This window comes from Lates calcarifer, linkage group LG6, assembly GCF_001640805.2.
Source record: "Lates calcarifer isolate ASB-BC8 linkage group LG6, TLL_Latcal_v3, whole genome shotgun sequence".
NCBI classification, from domain to species: domain Eukaryota; kingdom Metazoa; phylum Chordata; class Actinopteri; family Centropomidae; genus Lates; species Lates calcarifer.
The window spans coordinates 26,468,767-26,480,294 of NC_066838.1; the positions used below are offsets into that span (position 1 = coordinate 26,468,767).

The 11,528-nt window shown below is 42.5% G+C and overlaps 1 protein-coding gene across 1 annotated transcript; it reads right to left on the bottom strand.

Moving 5' to 3' along the window:
- Positions 1–1,185: 1,185 nt before the first annotated feature.
- ccdc135 (coiled-coil domain containing 135) lies at positions 1,186–10,297 on the bottom strand. The gene is given in 19 exon segments (XM_018665811.1): positions 1,186–1,637; positions 1,775–1,914; positions 2,333–2,527; positions 3,157–3,171; positions 3,173–3,268; positions 3,927–4,037; positions 4,157–4,369; positions 4,497–4,717; positions 5,037–5,165; positions 5,340–5,468; positions 5,652–5,727; positions 6,130–6,270; positions 6,546–6,764; positions 6,987–7,130; positions 7,704–7,898; positions 8,225–8,350; positions 8,485–8,653; positions 9,348–9,474; positions 10,169–10,297. Coding segments are annotated over 18 exon segments (2,511 nt in total). The 5' UTR covers positions 9,452–9,474; positions 10,169–10,297; the 3' UTR covers positions 1,186–1,549.
- Between the last annotated feature and the right edge of the window lie 1,231 nt (positions 10,298–11,528).

Consider the following 11,528-nt stretch of genomic DNA (forward strand, 5'->3'; position numbering starts at 1 on the left):
TACAATGTACTTTACGTACATCACGTACGTTTATACCTCAACTTACAAAAGCTATACTTTTCCAGGTGAGAACAGCGCTGATAACGACCAATAAAATTCCAGTCATGCACTTTGTAGCATGTGCATACAACTGAGAAGTCCAAATATACACTCAGGTGGCAGTTTATTAGATACACCTGGCTACATTTAATGCAGTTTACCACCTACCACCTTCGTGACGGTTATAATGTTCAGTTTTTGTTTAGGTTGTTTAACAGAGGTGTTGGTTTTAGTGGAGGGTGTAGTGTGTGGTGTTTGCATCATACACGGTGATGTAAATGAGTTGAAGTCGTCCAGTCTGCTGTAGATCCAACTCCTCTGCTGCTTCATTCTCCAGACAAAGTAAAACCAGTCCAGTCGACAACATGGTCCAAAAACCATCAGGAAGGTGGTGTTCGCTCCTCTCTGACGGTGTTAGTTATTATTGATATTTTAGCAGTTTGGGGAGTCCCAGCATGCACCTGTTGGTCACGCGACATGGCAGGAGTGTTTGATTTATGACACCTGCCGTGTTCGCGGGGTGGTGCGTTAAATCAGTGACTTCTTCTCTGCTGTGGCTGTGGATGCGGCTCCTCTGGACGATCTGTTGCGTTCACAATCTGCTAATCTTAACCGAGGACAGGAAATGTAACTCGTTACCTCCACCCCTGCTCAGTTGTCAGTTTATTAGGCACACCTGTCTGAAACTAGCAGTCTAGCAGTCGAATTGCTGTTATGCTGGCAGGTATTTCCATTATTTTGTCCACCACAGTCAAGTTAGTGCGGGTAGTGTAAAGCGCCACTGATCGCCACCTAGTGGCAGCCATGTTCATTACACCCCCTCAGTAAAACAGGGTCACAGGTTTATCCCCTGGTGCTGGATTATGACTGGGAGTCTTTGAAAACCAAAACCAAACTTAGAAATCTTGATTTCATTGTCACAGAGTTAAACTTTAACAGCCTTTAACAGATGACACAGTCGGACTTAGATGGCCTTTAAATAATAATACATCTTTGATTCAGTCACCTTTGAACCTCAAACATTATTTCCCTATGTCGTATTTACTTGTGTTTTTTATCTTTCAGTTGACCCTGAGATGGTTGCTATCTCATTAATTTGCATTTTGACGTCACACAAAACACTGGCACAAGTTAGGACAAAAAATCTTCAAGGCAAATTTTATGGAAATCCAGGTGAAATCCAGGTCAACCAGGTGAAAATGCTCCATTACAAGTCAAAGAGTATTAAATGAAATTAGTGACATTCAACCTCTGAGATGTTGCAAATACATCTACCATAACTACCATAACACACGAGGCTCTTGCTGGGGTAAAGATATTACCATTAAAAGCAGTTCACAAAGAGAAAAACAGAAATATCTCAAATGCACTTCGTAGCTCAGCTGTTTTAGTTATTTCAGACTCTGGAATTTGGTGTTGTTGCAAACAACACACACCTGCCCCCTACTGACTCTGAGAGCAGATCTACATCTATTCCATGTTCTCTTTGAAAAGACGGCAGGTGTTGGGCTCAGCTGACCAGGTGAGGGGCCAGTCGAGGGTCTCCTCTCAGCTTCTCATCGAGAGCATGGTACCTCTGAGGAGCTGCTTCCTTGTGCCTGGAACAAACACGCAGAAATAATAACATGAACACACCCTCAGGATTAATTAACAACTTTAGACTGTTCAAATCTTACAAATAAATCCATTTTAAATGGAATGGAAAAGGCTGGTGATGATGTGTGTGTGTAAGTACATGCTGAGCCGTTTCTTGGCGACATGTATTTGTAGTGTTTTGGCAGCACAGTAGGTCTGGTACTCTTCCTCCTGTGGCACTGTCATGTTGAGCTGGTTCCTCTGGTACCACTGCTGTTTCCTCTGCAGCTCCTGTGTTTCCTAAACACAGAGGTTTGTGAGCGGTAGAGTCTCTAAATCCTCTTGTTTATCCCAAACCCATCTGTACACGATAAAATAAAACTGCCTCTGTAAGACGTCTGCACATGGAGAGTCTTTCTGTAAATAAACTCTGAACATGGATAATAAGCACGTCTCTTAAACAAACTCTAGTAAATTCCCCCTTCAGATATACATAATGCAGGAAATAAAAGCTTCAACAACCATAAGAAGCTTTGGTGCTTGTGACTGGACGGCTGCACAGGAAAAAAACTGGCTGCTGAATCACGCTCCTCTCCATAAACACTAATGAGGATGTGGACATGTTCTAAATGTACCTCTAAAGTGGAACTTGAAGTTCCAGTGCACATTACATCACATGTTGTGACGTTACTGCAGTGTGATATCCATCACGCTGTACCTTTTCGTAGCGTTCCTGAATGAGGTTGGCGTGCTCTACCAGTCTCTGTTTGAACTCGGCCAAACAGTCCTGGTGGAGCTGCTTGGCGTCCTTGGCGCTCAGAATCTCGGCGTTGTCGAGCCGGATCAGGAGGGGGGCCAGAATGTCTTTCTCCTTCTCCTGCAGCCACCTCTCCTCCTCCTCAGCCACACGCTCCTGCAACAGCACAGACGTGGCGACACATGACGTCATCGACATGAGTGTTTGGATTTTCTAAATGATGGTTAAACCCATTTCGAACATGAAGCACTGATACACTGGTGCTGGCTACATCCATCCATCACAAGGCGTTAAGTTGGGACTCATTTAATCCCTATTTGTTCACATGCTGTCCATGCAGTCGGAGTGAACATTGAAGAGATTGTTGGTCTGATTATTGCTGTGTTTTTCTGAAGTACCTCTACCCTGCTGCCACCACAACCTGACTCCAGATAAGCAGCAGAAAATGGATGAATGGACTTCTATAAAAAAGTAACCTGATTTATGCAGAGCTCAGACCAGTTAAAGTGCTCTCAGATTAATGTAAAAAGGAAGATGTCTGAAAGAGACTTTACCTGCTTTTCCCACACAAAATGAGTTTTCTGTCTTGTTAAACTGAATTACATTTTTGGAGTTGACTTTTGTGGCATTTTTATATTAATTATGTTTATAGGAATTATTCAGTGGGAAGGTAAATAGATATGCTAGGTAAAATAAGGAGGGGCAGGGAAGGTAGGTTAACTGTTTTCATACAATTTGCAGCCAACCAACACAACCAAGTGTGTGTGTGTGTGTGTGTGTCTCACCATTTCCTGTCTCTGGTCTGCGGGCCCGGGCAGCTCCTGCTGTGCTCCATGGGGAGAAGAAAAGCTGAACGCCTCCCTCCTCCTGCTCTCTGCAGGCCACAATGTCTCTCACCTACTCACATGTAATGTATGGAAGAAGTTTTCACGTCCTCAACTGAAGTCACGGTACCAATGTACACCAATCAGCCACAACATTAAAACCACTGTCAGGTGAAGAGAATAACACTGAACATCTCAGCACAGCTTGGCAGCTGCTCATGGGGACCTCGCTATTAACTGAGAACTATGTGTTTGAAGGAGCTGACAGGGACGACCTAAACCCACTGTGAGTTTTAGTAAGGCTACATCCACACTTATGTTTCCATTTTAAAGGGTAAACGATCCCCATCCAGACCAACATGCATGTAAACACATACCACGTGACCCTTCACGTACACTAGGCCTATGGAAACAGGAAGTAGATTCACTAGAAAATACTACAAACAAAATTTAACGGTTTAATTTCTAACTCCTGCTAGCAAGGACACCGAGGTCAGCAACGCTTGTGCATTGTGACCAATGAGAACCAATCAGGAAGTGAATGTGGGTGTCTGCGTCATTGTTTCTGTCTAAAACACTGTCCTGGAGTTTTTGAACTAAAATGGGCCAAGAGTCTCAGGTTCAGGGCTCAAAAGGTCCAGAGTAGCGTGGACGCCAGGTCTAAACATAGCAACAGTAATGTGTTTTACAACGAAAACGGATGAAGCCCGGGGACAGTTTGACATTATTACCTCTTTCTTAGACTCTTTGATTTGGAGAGTCACCTTCTCCTCATCCTTTATCAGGGCCATCAATATATGATACAGAGTCAGGGTCTTGAGAGGCTTCTGAGATGGATCCACCTTAACCCCCCGCCCACACAGACACACACAGATGTTATTATTAAAGTGTACCATACCATAAGCAGCTCAGAATGGTGAAACCTCCTGTACATGTCATGTGGTGTGTTTGTTTTCTGTACCTGGAAGCTGGAGACCATGTCAGGTGTGAAGTCCTCAGCCTTCGTTTGCTCCGTTGACTCTAGTGGTTTGACAAAACTCCTCTTTGAGGGGATGAATCGGTGATCCTCCAAGTGATAGGTCACCTCAATCTGCCTTTGAGCCAATAGGAACACTCGCTCTGCCACGTCCTCATTGGTGGGTTTGGATCTGTTCCTGTGGAAACGCTCCACCACCTTTTGTTTGCACACACACGGACACATCTTATCCTCTGAGCCATAGAACATATGGCTCCGTCGGACATATGACTCTGGCCTGAGCAAGTGATACAATTAACAAACATCAATCTTTACACATCGTTACCTGTAGCGGTCGGTCGTCCAGGTCAGCGTCCACATGCGGTTCTGAAAACTGGACGTGTCGATCGAAGATGACGTGCCTGTAGTAGAGGAAGTCGGTCCGGTTCTCGAAGAGCTCCGTCATTTCACCTGGTGACACCACCCGGCGCACCATGTTGTCGATACGAGCGCTGCTGAACTCCATCTCGTGCACAGTGTCAGCAGTCAGGGTTGGATACCTGTGAACTGAGCAAAACAAACACACTATCACTCCGGAGACAGGAGACTTAAAGGATAACTCCACACCTCACTTTCTCATGGTTTTGGGTGTAAACGATTGAGGGACAAGAAAGAAGAAATTTCAGCACAGCAACCAACAAATCCTTAAGTATGACCACTGACCTTTCTGAGTATGTGATACAACTACAAAACCGGCTTAGAAATATCAGTGTGATGTATGGAACTGGGGCACAGTGACATCTTTTTTCCATGTGTGCCAAATGCTCTCAAGTAAAGAGATGGTGATGTGAAGTTATGACTGGACAGCAGCAGAAAGCAGATTTACATAAAAGGTGGAAAGGTCGTCCACGGCTGAAGCGTTCTGTGGTGAAGCTGTCGACCTTGTTGACCTCCCTCTCCTCCAAGTGGTCGTTTCTGTGTTGATACCACTCCTTCACCATCGCAATCTCAGTGCCTTCAACAGACATGTTACATGTTATGCACAAACCAATTCAAATAAGACATAAATCAACAGATATTTAATGCTCTGCTGTTCTGTACTGGAAGCAACATAACATTTCTTCTCCACATAATGACAGAAAAAACCCATGAATTATTTTTAGAGTTGAAGTTTCTCTCCAACACTCACAGTCCAGGTCTTTGTATGTCGTCAGTCGTATGACCAGGCCGTCTGGCCTCAGGTATGAAGCAAAGTTCTCCAGCTTCGCTTTTCTGTAGTGGGTCACTTTCTGTCCTCTGGGCCAGCGGGTCTCCAGGTCTGAACGAGAGGAGACAAGCAGCAGCTTGTGGAGGTTTTGCAGCATCAGGGAGCATGTGTTTGGGTTTGAGAAGGCATAAGTGGAAGACTAGAGCACAGTGTTAACACCATTAACTCCTCCTCTATGTGCATTTTACTTGAGGAATACTCAGATGCTCTTCTGTTTTAAGGTGTTTGATGTACCTTTTTTTGAGATGGTGATGTAGCTGACCCAGGATCTCGGCATCTCAAAAACTCGGGGCTCCTCCTCCTCCTCCTCCTTCAAAACAAACCACACAGTGTTGAGCTCATAGTTAATTTACATCCTACCACGACAGGGTACTGTGGGCTGCAACACATTATCATCTCACTACTGATTGAACTGCTGATTATTCTCTTGATATATTTTTTTAATCTCTTTTTTATTTTCACTGTCTTTATTTCATTATCTTATAAAATAATCAAAATGATTCATATATGTATATCAAAATACAGAAAGTTAGATTTTTAATAAACTTGCAAAAATGACTAAAAACATGTTTCCACTGCAGTCATGGTTAGTGGATTATTGAGCAATGAGGCTGATCCGGAGTGTTTATATTGGTTTTTCCTTTAATTTGTCACTGATCTGTACACACACAGACACATAATATAAATATAATAATAATATAAACACACACACCTCCTCATCCTTGCTAATTCTGCTCATCATCTTAGTCTCTGTCTTCTTCTTTAAGACGTCAAGTATCAGCTGCTTTTTGCTGGCTGCACCGTATAAGACTGGCTCCCACATCTTTAAATCTTCCAGATCAAACACCATATCCTTCACACACACACGTGCAGACACACAGAAAACAGGCATAAATAATAAACATCACATCAACTCTATTTATTCATTCTTAAGGTCTTTACACACTGGGGATGTGATGAATAACAAAAACAACAACAAACTTGGCTTTTTCACTGCGTAACATTCATGTTCTGTGTGGACGTACTCATGACAAAACAACTGTTGTTGTTTCCTTTCAGAAGGCAGCAACTGTCTCTACTGAATCTGACTCCAACAGTTTATTGTATCTGGAGGTGTCATGGACTCACAGCGCAGCCGTTCTTGCAGTCCTGCATGTTGACGTAGTAGTTGAGGTTGTTCCACACGCTCTCGATGCCCAGGAAGTTGTCATCGACGGTGCTGTAGCTGATCCCGGTCAGAGGGTCGATGAAGAAGTTCTCCTGGACGCTCCGACTTCCTGACAGCACCAGCACCCAGCAGTGCACCCTCAGCCCCCGCAGGGGGTCGGCAGGTCGCTGCTCACTCCCCTGTATAACAATGAAACTATCTGAAGAAGCAGTTACAGAAGGCAAATGGAAAGACTTGACAACCTGACAGACATGGTTTCATATTCTAAAAAACTTTAACACTTATGTATGAATGAATATTAAGTGTGAGGGAGTATTAATGCTGACAAAGAAGAGAATTCAAAACGTCATCAGTTCTGTTCTGTCGCACTGTGTTGGTGTTACAGTCAAAGATCACGTCACCTCCTGTAGTTTTTGTTGTTGAAGCAACGCAGCTTCATCTTCCTGTTTCTTCTTCTCTTGCTGCATCACAAAGTGACTCTTCAGCTCCCTCAGAGCTTTCACTGTGTATTTGTTCTCCTGTGACTCCTGTTCTGAGATCACACTCTGTACGTATGAACACAAAGCACACACAACCAGACACACATTCACATCTGTGAGCCAATGAGCTCTCAGATCAGAGTCAGATCCTTTAATGATCCATGTAATGTAAAACTTAGATAAAGATTAAATAGTTAAAGTAACAAGAGTAGGAACTCTTAAACCAAATGGATGTTTTTATAGGATTATTATGACAGATACATTAATGTGCAAGTTTGACAAACCTTATTTTGCAGTGCAGTAACTAACCTGTGTTAATTTAACCTGTTTACGTGGAGAAATGAAACAAGAAAGTGAAGCAGGTTTCAGCTCTAGAACTGGCCAAAAGTTCGTTTTGAAAGGTTTATATTCCAACTACAGATACATATTCACTTATATGACAATGTAAACAAAGCATCATCTCTTAGAGGTTTATTATATGATTTGTATGAAAACTAATATGGAAGGAAACTGTTGGTGGACGAATGTTCAACAGTTCCCTCTGACATGTAGTAAAGGTATAAAATGGAAATCTCAAAATTGTCCTCCAGTACAGTAAGGTGAGTAAATGTAGTTTACTGTTGTCAGAGCAGCACTCACCTTGACCTTGTTGTCCAGCAGAGGGCACTCCTGCAGGCTCTGGTCGAGCAGACACATCTCTCTGACTGCGTAGCCGCTGACACAGTAGGCGTCGTAGTGGGCGCCGAGCAGCAGGCTGCACAGCAGGGTGGCAAATTCAAAACATGTGGCTCTCTGACTCTGCAGCACTGAGGTGGAGGAGAACAAGTACCTGGGCTGCGACAGCAAAACACACACCTCACTATCTGCTGTACACACTGAGGAGAAGCTGTGTGTGTGATTCTGGATGTGTGGCGGTCACATTTGGTTAATGACTATAAACATGGATGTGAAGCGTGTTTGTTTGCTTTTCAGGCGCGTTGTGTTGTTCAGCAGGCAAATATGTCGCTGCTGACGTGACATGAATGTGTCATCATTTGTTCTGCTCCAAATGAAAAAACTGTTTGGCTGATTAGATGTGAAAATTGAGGTTAACTTTCTCATTACAACAGATACTGAAAAAAGTGATTGACATTTGTGTGTGCTTGTGTTTCCTGTCTGACCAGGTCTGCAGGAGGCTCCAAAGGGTCCAGAGACAGGAAGTTAGCCACAAAGGAGGCACAGCCCTCCCAGGTGAAAAGTTCAGGGTGGGGTGTCGGTGTGGGCCGAAGAGACGTAGAAACAAACTTCTGAATGTTGAAAAAAAATACAGCTGTATTAGAGACAGAGATATGGAGGAAAAGGAGAGGCTGAGTGGCATTTCTTTTCTTGAGAGGGAAAAACGAAAATCCAGGTGCCTGTGCAGGTGGAGTTTTAGCATTACCTTAACCCCATATTCATTGACAGGGCAGAGCAGCAGCGGCTTGCGGCTGGGATACAAGTGTGAATACTGACGCTGGAAGTTGTCGGCAATGGCCAACAGTTGAATCTCATCAGGAGAGTTGATCCTGTAGGACTCAGGACATGAGTCGTCTGCCTTGTCCAGGCTCGGGCTGGTGAAATACAGTGAAGACAGTGAACTATCACACTCATGTGACCTGAAACCCATCATCACAAACACTGGTTTAATAAGATGCAAAGAAAGTCTGTTATTGTCAGTAAAGTTTTTGTGAGTTTATACATCAGAGACGTCAGATGGTAAGATTTGGAAAAAATGTTCGATAGTGAATAGTTCCTTCAAATTAAACTCACGGCACAAATATCCTGAAGCTATGTTTTTAGGGCTGCAATAAACAATCATATTCATTTCTTTCTTTTTTTAAAAATATTATTATAAGTTTTTTGGAGGTGGGTCTTATGCCTTTATTGAAAGGACAGTGAAGAGAAGACAGGAAACGGGAGAGAGAGTACGGGAATGACATGCAGTAAAGGTCCAGCCAGATCGGGAGTCGAACCGGGAACGATCATATTCTTTTTATATTAATCAGGAATTTATTTTCTTGAGTCACTGATTCATTGTTTAGTCGATAAAATGTCAGAAAAGTGTGAAAAATGCCCATTGCATTCTCCCAGAGAATATCCAAACCCTGAGGATATTCAGTTTACAATCATACAGGATTAAAATCACCAGAAAATATTTTTGTCAACTGTTTAATTCTAAGGATGATTTATAATTTACAGGAGCGTATCTCTAATCATTCACTCTCTGATGCCTCCTTCAGTGTGAGTGTGTGTGTGGACACTCACAGCAGCTGCTGAGGAGCTGAGACGTTACTGAGGACCTCCTCCAGCTCTCCATCCTCCTCCTCCTCTCCTCCACGTCTGAGTCGCCCCTCACTGTCTGACTCCATCCTCTGTAGAAGTATTAATGGGTCTACGTACACACATAGAACAGCCAGTCAGGAACACAGTTTTGTTTTTGCACATCGGACAAAGTGAATCTGAATCACCAAACGAGTCCTTTCACATCTTATCACTACATATTTTTGCCTTTTCACATGTCATGACACCACATAGTCTTTACACACTGTGCAGAGACTCTAATGTTTGGTCACACACCATCTCTTCACAGTGGAAGTCTATATAACTGATATATAGTGAAAACCTTGATGTATAGATATGTATGCAAAATGTTCTTGAAAGTGACGTGCTATTTAAATTTCAAAGGTTTAAATAATAAAATCATAAAATCCTAATAAAAACAACTTTCTTAGTATTTCTGAGCACCTATTCAAAGATGACAGGGTTCTCCATCGACAAGTCATTTTACCTTGCAGGACACAGGTGTTGTTAGAATACAGTCGTCACAGTTTGTGTTACTGTGTGGTACTTTTAACTGCAGTAAAGTATCTGATTACTTCTTCCACCACTGAAAGTCCCACAGTAACACGCACACACTAACAGATGGAGGCAGTGGTATTCCAGCAGCTCCCAGTAAAGCGGCGTTAATCACCGTGGAAACCCAAACGTTACAGTGATGAACGGTTACATTTCGCTGAGCTGTAAACATGGCAGCGGCGCGACATTTTCCATTAACAGTCATCAAATCTCCACAAAGTTTTACTCACCCGGTCTGACTGAAGTGATCCGGTTCTGTTCGGAGGATCTGCTATTTTCTGTTCGGCTGCATTAACGCTATTTAACGTTAATTCTGCCACCGAGCGAGTAAAAACTTAGAGCGGTGTGAGTCCGTGTCCATGGCGACAGCGCGACGTGATGACGTGCCACTGTGTTGCCTTCATGTTCTCTCAAACATGGTCAGAGATATTGTGTGGATGTAATGAAATAATATTATGCTTTAAAGATTTCAAACATCATACAATATTACTGTGGTACAAATATCTTAATTTACACATTTATATTTTTTATAGTGCAGAACATGTTTCTCGACTTTCCACAAAAGTAGTTTGTTGATATCATCAACTTTATTATTATCCTCATTAAAACACAGGTTACAGGAATATATATATAATATATATATATATATATATATATATATATATATAAGAAAATGAGAAAAACAGAACCTCTCTCCTCCATCCTGCGCATAAAAGGGAAAGATTAAATAATGACAATGCAAAGGAAACAGGTTAATAAAGTGTAGCTCCTGGTAAGATACAGTGTAGGTGTGACAGCCTCATTTATATTAATAGTCATACAGGGACACTGCACCATGCAGCCTCCTTCCCCTCCCAGTCCCAGCAGATAGGTCCAGAGCTGAACCTGTTTCCTGGTCCAACCTCGGTGTCATGTCTTTATTTTGAGCATCCTGTGGTGGTGGCCTGAGGAAAGGAGGTGAAACTCTTTATGAAGCTCGTAATCAGGAAAGTTAGACTGACTTTTTTGATTTAATTTAAGATACTGAAGCAACCAAACCACAATAAAGTCAGTAAGAACAGATTCAATAAAACACAGATGAAAAACAGTCATCAAAGAAATGAAACACCTGAAAGTCTTCATCTTCCTTACAAAGAACAAACTCTGCTGGACCTTTTTACAGTCGGCTTCAGTATCTGACTGGAAACAAAGCTTGGTATCAGTCACAGTGCCACAGTATTTGTACCTGAACAATATCAGTGTGTGTTTGGTGAATGTTTGAAACACTGGGCTGTGCTCTTCTAAAACTTCTAAACACCTTTTCAAGTATGTGAAAGAACAATCACTGTAGAATGAAGCTTTATTAATGTAATGGATATATCACTGCCTGAAGTTCCTACTGATTGTGGTCAGTATTTGTTGAAAATGTTTGACAGGCAAATTATTTTTTGCCTGTGAACAATTTGCATGAGGTCAAATGATACTGGGGTGCTGTTCATGTGTGGCACTAATGAATGGTTCAGGGGAAGTCTGCATGGCACCGCAAACTGTCCTTTAGTCCAAAAACCACTGAAAGACCCAATCTCTAAATGTAAATGAGGCTGTCACACC